General features: G+C 50.8%; 3 protein-coding genes across 3 annotated transcripts; 1 reads left to right on the top strand and 2 right to left on the bottom strand.

The window, feature by feature from the left end:
• Window positions 1-245: 245 nt before the first annotated feature.
• V2A60_003848 (cytochrome c lysine N-methyltransferase) lies at window positions 246-2,048 on the top strand (the record flags this gene model as incomplete). Its single annotated transcript, XM_083255174.1, has 4 exons — window positions 246-515; window positions 575-763; window positions 824-1,732; window positions 1,923-2,048. The coding sequence occupies 4 exons, from the start codon at window positions 246-248 to the stop codon at window positions 2,046-2,048; spliced, it is 1,494 nt and encodes a 497-aa protein (XP_083111300.1).
• A 517-nt stretch (window positions 2,049-2,565) lies between these two features.
• V2A60_003847 (type I polyketide synthase) lies at window positions 2,566-10,377 on the bottom strand (the record flags this gene model as incomplete). The annotated part of the gene is made up of 6 exons (XM_083255173.1): window positions 2,566-3,387; window positions 3,439-9,496; window positions 9,548-9,881; window positions 9,939-9,996; window positions 10,049-10,135; window positions 10,201-10,377. The coding sequence occupies 6 exons, from the start codon at window positions 10,375-10,377 to the stop codon at window positions 2,566-2,568; spliced, it is 7,536 nt and encodes a 2,511-aa protein (XP_083111299.1).
• Window positions 10,378-10,991: 614 nt separating this feature from the next.
• V2A60_003846 (FAD-dependent oxidoreductase) lies at window positions 10,992-12,421 on the bottom strand (the record flags this gene model as incomplete). Its single annotated transcript, XM_083255172.1, has 3 exons — window positions 10,992-11,603; window positions 11,653-11,858; window positions 11,920-12,421. The coding sequence occupies 3 exons, from the start codon at window positions 12,419-12,421 to the stop codon at window positions 10,992-10,994; spliced, it is 1,320 nt and encodes a 439-aa protein (XP_083111298.1).
• Window positions 12,422-12,666: the final 245 nt, after the last annotated feature.

Genomic DNA, 12,666 nt, shown 5'->3' with positions numbered 1-12,666 from the left:
TAAAAATTTCCATGCCACCATCTCACAGTACATTTTAGGCATGACGTACCGAATTTTGGTGGGGCATTTTGCCGCATAGAAGCTCCGCCCTGCAACGGAAGACTTCTGATTTGAGCTGATACTGTCAAAACAACTTTCACCACGCGTATTGTGACTGCTTTTTTCACATGATAAACAGGAAAAGAATAAATTAGACAAAAGCCTTTCCTCTCGGGCACCTGCACTGCAAAGGAGTCTTCTTCAGCATGGCTGCTTCCTCTCAACTGTCCATCGACTCTCTGCCAACATGGGCCACCCTACAGGATGTGAAGCTCCAGCAGGTGGCAATGCGCCGCATTAACGGTAAAGGCTATGGACTTGTGGCGGAGGATACATTAAATGCCTCGGAAGATGTGAACAAGACCTCTGAAATAATCAGAATCCCCGCCGAACTTGTTTTATCAGGAGAAGCTATCGAAGAGTATGCCAAGGTGGATCACCACTTCAAAGAGCTCATAGAGAAAGCTGGTCGAAAGGTATTTGCACGATACATTTGGCTTCGTTGACCAGGTCTTGGCTGATAGATTCTTCATAGTCGACCCGTCTTGACATTATGCTTTATCTGTTGGTACACATAGTTTCTGCTAGGCATATGGAGGACAAGACCAGACGATGCGTACCAACTCCGTGGACCGAATACATTAAATTTCTACCAAAGCATATTCCCGTCCCTACTTTGTGGTCGGAACCTCATCAGTTGCTTTTGAGAGGAACATCCTTGGAGGTATGCCATATTACGCTGAGAAGAAGATCTAATTGACTTCTGACAACTGATACGCCGCAGGATGCATTGTCTGCGAAAGTCATGGCGCTGGAAAGTGAGTTTGATAAGCTAAGGGATACATCCGCAAATATACCATTTTGGAATCGGTTACTTTGGGAAGAGGATGGAGCAACATTATCCGATTGGCTCCTCGTCGATGCCTGGTACAGATCAAGATGCCTAGAGCTCCCTCAAGCCAGTCACGCCATGGTGCCTGCGCTCGATATGGTGAACCATTCCGCCGATGGCGCGACAGCCTACTACGAAGAAGAGATTGGAGGTGACGTTTCGTTGAGGATCAGGCCGGGCGCTGTCGTTGCTGCGGGAGACGAGATCAACATATCGTACGGGGACAGCAAGTCGGCAGCCGAGATGCTATTTAGCTACGGCTTTTTCGACCCGGAGAGCAAGACGCGGCAGTTGACGCTGCAACTCGACGGCTTCGATGACGACCCGCTTGCCTTGGCGAAGCGACGCGTCTTCGGGGGCGCACCCGTCGTAACGCTCCGTCAGCCCGAAAATAGCGGCGATGATGCCAACGGCGGTAAGCTGTGGGACAGTGGCCTCGTGTATCTCATGTGCGTAAACGAGGAGGATGGACTTGACTTTCGCACCCTGCAAAACGATGCGGGTGACAGGGAGCTGAGAGTTTTCTGGCAGGAGGAGGATGTGACGGAACGCGCTGGCGACTTCGAGACACTGCTCCGAAGTCATCCATTGTGGGCACTCTTCCAGCTCCGGGCCGTGAGCGTGGTCCAGGATAAAGCGATGAACCAACTGGAGAAGCTCGCAGCCGCCCCGAGCAGTGAGCAACTTGGACCCTTGATTGCAGCAGACATTATCGATCAGGCTCATGTAGACCTGGTTGCCGCCCTCAAGGAAATCGAGCACTCTGTGCTTGAAGCCGTGGTGAATCAACTAGAAGAAGAGGTACGTTTTTGCAATTATTCCAAATTTGATATGCCCCCGCAAACCGAAGAAGATACCTTCACCCATACTTCCACTTACCCTCCTCCCTGTATACGCACATGTGTATCCACCCTTACATGATTGTTGTGCTATTATCATTGCTCGAAGAACTTGGAAACTCACATGCAAGGAAATCTTTCCGACGATCTAGAAAGCTCAACTTCTCGAGCACGAGAGTGTGGTGGCGTACTTCGAGTTGATGGAAGACGGTCAAAATGAGTTAGCACAGGATGATGATCCTCCTGCAGTGGCCAGCGGCGATGACGACTTCAGTTAAAGTAATTCTTGAACCTTCCACGATCTCCTCGAATTACACAAGTTTGAAAGCGAGAAAACATGGAGGGATTGGAACTTGGGCATGGTGGCCGCGGGCGCTTCTTCTGACAGCTTCCCGACAACACAGGCCTCTTGCATAGTGCCGCGGGAGATTTACAGAGGCAATACAATGTGAGCGGGAGGTCCCAGAGACTCAAAAGCGGCGCTCTATTGAAACCACTGATCAAGGAATCTAGGTAATGCCATCTTAGAACGCACAAATTTGATACATTGGGGCACGTCGATAGCTCAGCTATTGTGCACAATAAATCCGTTTCTAGTGGGGGTGCATAATGATCTATAATAATCTAATCATTCTATTAACAATATAGTGACCTAATCAAAGAACCTGAGTTCCACGAACGCAAACAGCGACTTATCTATTTGAGTCGTTTGAACCATACCAAACCTGTACTGTGCAGCGGCAACAAGCAGCGTCCACGTTGCCGCGACTTAGCAGAACTAGCACAGGCGTGAATCTACACCTTGAACTGGGGACTTTTGGCTGCAATCACACCGGCCAAAGAGCCTATTGATGTGCTCTGCATAATGTCAAAAATGGAAACCTCCGCGGCAGTCTGCTGAACGAGCATGTTGCGTAGCTCGATCGCGACTAGCGAATCGACACCATACTGTGCTGGCGCATTGGCTATCTCTACTTGATCGACCGGTATCATGAAGATTTCCGAGATCTTGTGTGCAATGGCAGATGAGATATGCTGGGCAGCTTCTTCCGGGGATTTTGCTTTGGCGAGCACATTGGCAAGAGAGTTGGCGCCTCCAGGCTGGTTCGAGGCTGCGCCAGCATCAGTTTCCGGCGGCCTCAGAGGAAGGAACCGCATATCGCGACCGAGCTGCGATTCACCGGTGGCATCCCAATGCGGACCGGGGCGGGCGTCCAGGCCGACCACGATCTGGGGCTCATAAGGGCTGTCAATGGCGCTACTTAGTACCGAGAGGACCTGCTCCTCATGTATGGGCGTGTATCCCACCCTCTGCAGATGGCCCAGGACACCCGAGTTTTCGGCAATGCCGATGCCCTTGACCGCGCCCAGATTGATAGACACAGCTGGAAGGCCATTCGATACCCGCCATCGAGCAAGTGCGTCTTGGTAAGAACCCCCGGCAGCATAGTTGGCCTGGCTAGCGTTTCCTGCCACTGCTACAGCAGACGAAAGAATAACGAAGAAGTCGAGCGAGTCGGGCAAGCAAAATTTTTTATGCAAATTCCACGTGCCGTCAACTTTTGGTTTGGTGGCTATTCGGTAGTCCTCAAAAGTCATACGTTCTAACAGAGTATCCTGTGAGAGCATTAGCGCGGAGTAGCATTCGATGAAAATTCTTGTGCTTACCTTCAGAACCATGGCACCCTGGATAATACCACGGATAGGTGGCAAATTGTCTTTGTTGCATTGGTGTACAGCGCGAGCGAGATCTTGGGCGTCGGAGACATCACAGCTTATGGCTTTGACAAGACATCCCGATTGTCCGAGCTCCTCGGCAAGCTTCGCCGCTTGCTCGCTCTTGCCAGCACTTCTGGATAGCACGACAATAAACCTAGCTCCTTGATCGGCCAACCAGCTAGCGATGGCGCGGCCGATGCCCCCCACGCCACCAATCAACAAATATGTTGCTGTTGGCGATATAATTGGCTTGGACGACAGTTGTCGAGTCAAGACCGTAGCATCCGCGTCCACTGACAGAACGGTTTTGATGCGATCGGCTGTCTGGAGATGGCGAAATGCTTGCACAGCGTTGGTGATAGGGTATGATGCGAAGAGAGGCGCTGGACGGATTGTGCTGTTCTCAATCAGCTCGGCGACTCTTGACATCGTGTGATAGACCTTGTTCGAATTTCGTTGCGCGAGTGAAAGCAGCGAACTCAGTGAGAATGTTGAAAAAGAGGTTGAAGCTTCCAGCAATCGCATGATGGAATTGCTGTAATCTTCCGGGTCGTTCTCTACAATGTCGATGAGATGACCAAAGGGAGCAAGTATTTTGGCATTTTCCTCAGACAGATGTCGAGTCTGTGAACCGAGGACAATATCTATTCCCAGGCCATTGGTGGCATCCAGCACTTGCGCCGTGAATGACGGGTCTTGTCTAGAAAGAATATGGTCTTTGGGAATACCATAGCGCTTTGAGATAAACTCTCGGTCTCCCTCACTTTCCGTCGTCACAAAAACCTCGCTGGTAGTAGCATATGCTACAACGATTGCAGCCTGGCCAACAGATGCCGCGGCGTCATGGATGAGGATGGTCTGATCAGTTCGCATGTGACCAATGTCAATGAGAGACATGTGCGCGATGCAAAAAGATGCCAAAACTGCTGCAGCCTCTTCAAAGTTGACATTCGAGGGTATACGGGTGATGCGGTCCCATGGCGTACATATGGCACCGCTAATATTCCCCTCTGGAACCAAGCCCATGACCCTGTCACCAACGGCGAAGCCTTTGGCACTTGCCTCCTCCCCTAAGCTTTTTATAATCCCAGAGAATTCAACGCCGATGTTTTCGTGATGCAAGCGACCAGAGACAATGTTGAGATCGCGAGTGTTGAGCCCGTAGGCGTGCGTCTCGACATACACCATGGCAGCGGCCAGTTCAGCTGGGTCTAAGCGAGGCTCGGTCTCTACAAACGAGAGAGTATCAAGCTTCCCGGGGGTACAGACACTTAAGCTGTGTGTTGGGCCAAGTTTATGCAGCGGCACAAGTGAAGAGTTTTCCACGTCTGTTTCGTCTAGAGGCGAAACAAGGTGGTTGCGGCCCAGATCATTGACAATACGTGGTATTTCAAGCAGGCCATCTCGCACAGCATACTCGTACTCACCCGCTAGAGATCCACGCGAAATCGCATTTAGGACCCCTGAGATGCCTTCGATATCCATATCCGTCCAGTCTGGTGCGCAGGGATCCAAATCGAGCACCACATACTGGCGGCCAAGGTATTCGCTTCGGGCAGCCCGGAGGAACCCAGCTGCAAGGCCAAGATCTGGCTTCTCGCAATCGACAAAACCGCCTCGCGTGACCCAGAGGAGTGAGCTGCACTTTGTTACCAGAGTCTTTATAGCCTCAAAGGTCTGTGTCCCGGCATCGCGCAGTACCGGTTGACAGAGCTCGCCGAGGAACACGCAGACCTTACCCTGGATTGCCTCTTCCGATACAGACTCAATATCTAGAACATGACTCTTATCAAGTACCGCGAAAGGTAACATTTTGGTGATTTTCGCCAGAAGCAACTCAATCCAAGACGTTGGTGGCGCATTCGAGGATTTGGCGGTGAGGATAGTAATGTCTATCGCCGCAGGCGGCGCAGGCTTATCACTCTTGGGTAGTGTGGTTAGCAACGTGTAGGTTTGCTGGAGGGAACTGCTACCGGGGTCCAACTGCATGAAGTCTATGCCACTGAAGCCTGCGTTCTTGAGCCTCAAATCCCACTCTGCCATGTTCAGTCTTGGGCTTGCTTCACTGCTGTTGGCTTCCCACCATGAAGGCACGAGCCCGAGAACAATGAGCGAATCGAGCTCACATTTCTGTACGCAAGCCACCAAGAGCTTTCCACCTGGTACCAAGAGAGATTCAATGTTTTCCAAAGCGCGGCTGCTCAACTTTTCGGCTGGTGCAATGATAACGTCGTAGGAGCTCACATTGAAAGTATCAGCGTCTGGTTGCTCAGTAATGTCGAGCGTATCAAAAGCCATGGAATCGCTGCACTTCTCCAAGATTTGTTTTGAATTCTCCAAGACCTCGACTGATTCACTGCTTAAGTGATAAAAAGCGCCCGTTGTGCTGAACACCTTTGCCATGCGGGAAGCGATACCGCTGTGTGTTGCGCCAATTTCCAAGACCCGACTGCGTGGCCGTTTATGTAAAGCTTTGCGCAGCAGACTAATAATCACTGAGTAATCTGTTTCGTGTTTCAAAGAGGAAGAGAGGATATCTTTGCCAAACGCATTGCCGACTGTCAATTCACCACGGAGTATATCCGGAAGACGGCTGCCGACACTGCAAAGCAACGCAGCTCGTTCACTCACACTCGACAATTGTTCAGCGGAAAGCTTACAGACTGACAGATCATGCATTGGAGAACGAAGCTGAAAAATGTCTTTAAGCGCCGCCAGGTAGTCACCATGATGCTGCGCAAGATGATTTGCTTCAGGCGTTGATTTGGATGCAAGTGTTTGCTCAATGAAGTATAGCGATAGCTGCTCCAACTTCATGTCCTCTTCTGTGCGCAATATCAATTTGCCAGGAACGTTTAAATCAATATCGCAGTCCCAGACAATCTTGCTGCACAAGATTGGATGCAGGGACTGCGTTACACCCGCACCCAGCGAACGCAGCTGCAGTCCCTGCACCTCAATAGCAGGAGCCCCCCGGTCAAGTACCGAGACATCTGCCTTGATGCCGTGGGGATCGGCGTAGTCGAGAATTGTTTGGCATTGCAAGTTGTGGCCTGTCTTGTTGCTTATTTTGCTCGAGATCCAAATCCGCTCGATTGACTGAAACACCCTAGGACTGGCCTGGCAGAAAGCAGCACCGGGAAGTGCAGTGAATGCAGACTGTGCAACGGCATCTAGCGTGGCAGGATGAATTATATAATCGCGAGGCAACTCAAACTCCATCGCTGTATCTGGCACGGTGATTGTACTTGTGGATCGGAGCTCTTTCTTCGACTGGTGGATGTCGCTGATGTTTCTAAATGTCGGGCCATATTTGATACCCATCAACTCCAGAGTCTTCCACATGTCATCAGGGTCAATTTGTCGCGAACTCCCCAATTTGAAATCCGAAGACAGTGGAGTTCGTAGCTCCTCTAATTCGACTAAGATCTGGCCACTGGCATGGCGCATCCACCTGTTGTCGGAGGAGATGGAATAAACTTCAAATTCGTGCCAAACTTGACCATCAGCTGATTTTTGATCATGTGCTGGGTAAAGCGTGGTTTGGATCTCAATGCCGTCGGATGAATCTGGTACCACAAGCGCTTGTTCCACGCTCATGTTTCGAATGTCATAACCCGATATCGTCTTGTCTTGCGCTCCTCGAGTCAGAGCAAGCTTTTGCGTAGCCGCCTCAATCGCTAGACATACAAAACCACAGCCAGGATACAGGATGATGGATTGAACTGCATGGTCTCTAAGCCATGGAGACTCCGTGGTTCTCAGTGTATGCCGCCAAACCGGCTTCTCGGGGTTTGCTCCGGTCACGAGTGACCCCAGCAACTCATGTGGAGGAAATGCCCGTTGACGTAGGGAGAGGTTGAATCGGGGCTCTGACCAATACCTTGTTTGATGATTCCAAGGATAAGATGGAAGATCAGTCATGACATGCAGTCCCTGGGTACCAGCTGGAAAGTTCACTGCTTCCATATTTAGTGGATAACCTTCTTTCAGCAAGTTTGAAGCGAGAGCTTGTAGAGACTCGACTGCGTGCGAATTTCTGACAAGACTACCATAGTATGGTAACTGAATATTTTCAAACTCTTCAAGTGCCATGATCTCTTTGATGGGGCCCCCAAGAGCAGTGTGCGGGCCAATCTCGACCAGAACGTCAACGCTCTGACTATCAGCATCATCCGTTATGTCGCCATGCACCATCTCGATGAAGGCGTCAACAAACTGGACAGGCTGCAGCAAGCTGCTAACCCAGTGATCCGGTCTAGCGATTTCTCTCGTATTTGTCATTCTGTAACCGGTGACAGGAGAAGAGAATGCGACGGGACCGACAGTTTTGGCTTTAGGCTCTTCCGTGGGCATCGCCTTCAGCGCCCGCCGATAGTCCTTGGCGATAGGTTCCATATGATGAGAGTGATAAGCAATGTCAACACGAAGCCGGCGGGAAAACACATTCTCGGCCTTGAGAATTGCGTCCAGTTCGTCCAGGGCTGTAGCGTCGCCTGCCACTGTCGTACTTGATGGGCTATTAACGCAAGCCACTACAACCCGGCCACTGTCAGTAAGCCGCTCAAAATACTTTGCGACATCGATGTGGCCAACACCAACGGCGAGCATTCCACCCTTTCCTGGCATTTCTGAAGTCATTTCGGCAGAAAGACTGCTTCTGTAGTACGCAATACCCATGCCAAGACGAAGACTGATAGCACCAACCGCATACGCCGCAGCAATTTCACCGCTAGAGTGGCTCGTAACTGCTGAGGGCTTTACTCCCCAGGTCTCAAGTAAGCGGACAAGAGCAATTTGCACCGCAGCACAAATTGGGATGCTAAAAGCAGTTTGATTGACTCTACTCGTGTCCCGATCGCGGCTGAGTTCTTGTAGTAGCGACCAGTCAGCGCCGAGCTCTTGCAGACAAGCGTCGGCTTCCTCAATAGTTTGCCTATATACAGGGTATGTAGTCATCAACTCTCGCCCCATGGCATACCACTGCGCACCTTGACCGGTGAAGATCATGCCAAGGCGTGGTGAATGCGGAGATCGTCGCCGTGGCTTGAACTTTGGTGTCTCGAGGGCCTCGGCGACAGCTTCAAGCCCTTGCAATACTGGAACAGGATAGGCTGAAACGTGGGAGAACAATGTGCGACGTTGTCCAAGCGTGAAAATGAGATTGTCAAGAAGCTTCTCGGGGTCGGTGGTTTGCTCGCTTTCTTTCTGACGAAGGAAAGCAGCTAGCTGAGAAATCATTGCCTCGTGTGCCCGTTCATCCTTGGCACTGACAACGACAATTTTATGCTCGTTGACGAAACGGCCTGATGTGAGATTGCTGGTGTGACGGCGACATGGCATCTTCTTCGCGCGTCTATCCGAAACGTAAACAGCTTCCTCGAGAATGACGTGCGCATTGGCACCTCCGTAGCCGAAATTGTTGACCGAGGCGCGCATAGCTTGCCCCGGAGCAATTGGCCACCTCTCCAGCTCGGTAACAACTTTCAAACGACGCTCATCCAGTTTCAGACTTTTATTCGGTTGCTCAAAATTGATAGAGGGGGGGAGCAAGCCTCGCTCCATAGCCAGCACCACTTTGATGACACTAGCCAGGCCACTTGTCGCTTCAGTGTGGCCTATATTTGTCTTGATCGAGCCTATTCGGAGTGGCTCTTGCCTCTCCTGAGTTTTGAAGACGGTCGAAATCGCACCGATCTCGATTGGGTCGCCAGTAGGGGTGCCAGTTCCGTGGGCCTCAAAGTACTGGGTGTCGCCCGGGTTTAGGCCAGCTTTTGCATAACAGTCTCGCATGAGTGACTCTTGAGCCGCTGGACTGGGTGAGGTCAGTGATTCTGTTTTTCCATCTTGGTTTAGAACCGATTCCCGGATAATAGCACGGATGGGGTCGCCAGCTGCGATGGCATCCGCGAGTCGCTTGAGAACAACTGTGGCAACTCCTTCACCACGTCCGTATCCATTGGCCCGTTGGTCAAAGCTGAAGCACTTTCCATCTGGTGATAGAAAACTGGAAGGACTGTTAGGAAACGTTGAAAATCACGGAGAAAAGGTACTGTACCCAAAAGATCCCAGAGCCTTAAAATTGTCAGGGTTGAGCAGAATATTGGCACCACCGACGATACTCATGTCACTTCCCCTGCTTCTCAAGTTCTCTACTGCCTGGTGAAGGGCCACAAGTGTTGTTGAACAGCCAGTATCAATAGTCATGCTAGCACCGCGAAGGTCGAAAAAGTGCGATATGCGGTTGGAGGCCATGGCAGAGCCAATGCCGGTGATGAAAGATCTAGGCAGGTTGTCCTCATCGCGAACCAACGAGTCCCTGTAGTCGTGGAAAAATGTGCCCGCAAAGACGGAAGTGTTTGATCCTGCAATGTCGCTCAATGCGAGTCCAGCTTTTACGAGTTCTATGTTAGTTTGTTTGGCAGAACATCATGTAGTGGGTGGCCTACCATTCTCCAGTGCCTCGTATACCGATTCCAACTGAAGTCTGAATTGAGGATCCAAGGTCTTCAGCAAGTTAGTAAAATATACTTTGGCAGGAAATAGAGAATATTCTCACAGTAGCAGTCTCAGCGGTGAAATTAAAAAAAGTTGCGTCGAATAAACCCGGGTCTTCTTTCAAGAAATGTCCACCTCGGATATGAGACTGTGCAATATGTCAATGTTTCTGTGCTGCATCAAGAGTAAATTATTGACCAACGGCCTACGTACAGTGCTGAGCTTCTCTCGAGCTGGATGGTACGCTCCAACGGGGTTGAACCGGGATTGTGGAATCTCGCTCCATGCACTCTGACCATTCTCAAGTAGCGACCACAGCTTGTCTGGGCTGGTTGCATCTCCTGAAAACCTGCAACTCAACCCGATAATAGCAACAGAGTCGTCTGCCATATTGGAAAGGTTTTGAACCAGGATGCTCACGCCTAGTTCTCAGCAGTATTCTGGCCAAAAAGACTGTTTTCTTATAAGGTCCTTGTTTACAAAGAAAAGGCGTTGATACCCGCCCCCAAGGCATAAGCAGCCTCATGATCCGCAGGCTGCTCGCTAAGCCACTTTGTAGGACATTCCCTTGCGATACCTAAAGATACATCAGAATTATGGATACACAAGTACAGGTACCTCAGCGGAGTTTTCCAATTCTGTATACTAAAAACATGGCTTGCATGTGGCCGACTAAGCACCTCGGACGAACTCCATGAGAGAGGGCTCTTGGCAGTCGGCAGTATACCGCGCTAGAGGTGGTCATTTACAGTAACTTGCTGATACACACATTATTACAGATAGATTGTCAATTGCGCCACGTCAGCCCAGATACCGCACCAGAGAAGCATGAGGCGAGCAGTTGACGATGCGCAGCTCTCCAGCATGATACGTATCACCGGAGACGTGGCATTTTGCGGATTTACATCGCCTACTTTGTTCTCGTGGTTTGTTTCCTTTTATCTGTATAGTTCCAGACTGGCTTAATATGGATTGTATTGACTCTGCTTGATGCAGAGACTCCCTTAATCAGCCAGCGCTATGTCACGGTCAAATTGCAGTCGAACTTCATCAACCATGCCATCTGCGTCGAACTGCCAAATCTTGCTTGTGCGCGCTTCAGCTTCAAGTTTGAATTTTTTCCCGTCATTTCCGGCCGATGGATCTCTCCACTGAAATATGACGCCCATCTCCCGAGAGCTCTGCACCAGCCATTGTGATCGCTGCAGGCGTACTGCGCTGAACGCTTGCAGCGCGGCTGGGATTGCTAACGTGTTGCTTTTGGAGCTTTGAATAGCAAAATCTACAGCGGAGGCCATTGCCAAGGCATCCTCGATGCCCATGGCGCCACCAGCGCCAAGAAATGGGGTACTTGCATGGGCAGCGTCACCGACAATTGCTACCCGACCATTGGCATAGGTGGATGCGGGATTGTCCGCCATGTCAAAGATGCCCCATTTCATAAGATTTTCCGGGAACTTAGAAACAAGCTCCCGAACAGGAGGGCTGAAATCTTTAAAGGCCTGGACGACCTCCTCGTGGGTCGCGGGTGCCACCATTTTCTTGCCATGACCCCACGGCTCGGGAGTGTAAATGACTGTGGTTAAATTGAGAACGGTAGAGTCGCCGTGCAGCATCTATAAATAGTGAGCAATTTGAAACAGAGTTAATTCGGGTTCCACTCACAGGATACGAGGGGACATATGCATTTGGACCAATGTGAATGCAAAAGTCAGAACCACCTTTGGCATCTCCCAGTATCTCCTTGGCGACAGAAACGGGGAGAACGGTGCGATACCCGACTTGATGTGTGAAACTGGCATAGGCAGCCGGATTATCACTGCCCAACAACAGCTGACGGGTTTTGGAATGTATGCCATCGCAGCCAAGCACTAAGAAGGTCCCAGTTAGTACTAACAGACAGTAATTCATTGCCAACACGTAGAGACTTACAAGCCTCGGCTTCGACGGTTGTATTGTCTGTAAACTTGAGGAGAACCGTCGACCGGTTTGGATCATCGACATATGTGTCTAGCTCCTTATTGAAGCAGGCCGAGCCCTCTGGTAACAGAGCGACCAGCTCGCGCATGAACTCAGATCTCATACAGCACCAATAATCTGTCCCAGGAGCGTCGAGGAGAAAGTGCAGAGCCTCCGGAGCTTGGCAAGCTTCTGCCGTCTTTGGAGTATAGCCATCCCAAAAGCCAAAATGATTTGCCTTGGCGACTCGGCGCAGAGCGTCCAGGACCTCAGGATGAAGGCGCTGCATGCTGCTCCGAGCGACGCTTGTCAGGGCAACACCGGCGCCAATCTCATGCCAGTCGGAGGCACGCTCATAGATGGTGAATGGAATGCCGCGATGGGCCAGGCCAAGGCCCAGGAGAACACCGATCAGCCCACCGCCGACAATGGCTATTGTAGGCGGCTTGCCAGCTTCCAAGCCATCCGTGGACATGATGATACTAGTTGGCAGTTGAGTTATCGACGACTTGTTGATACGGTTGGCAACGTATCGATTTTGGACAAGTATATTGCTGGTGCGGTGACCTATGTCAATGCAGGCTGCAAAGGATCAGGATCTCCATTACCGTTTAACAGCAGTTGGACACGCGCGGCTTTTTGCGCGAATGCCTGGGTATCCGGCACAGAAGTAGATCGTCTAGACCAATTGCCGGCCCATTCGGAGACATGACCACTTTC

This window comes from Cordyceps javanica, chromosome 2 (assembly GCF_051103115.1).
Source record: "Cordyceps javanica chromosome 2, complete sequence".
Classification (NCBI taxonomy): domain Eukaryota; kingdom Fungi; phylum Ascomycota; class Sordariomycetes; order Hypocreales; family Cordycipitaceae; genus Cordyceps; species Cordyceps javanica.
The sequence above is the reverse complement of the archived record's forward strand: the minus strand, read 5'-3'. Positions and strand labels throughout refer to the sequence as shown.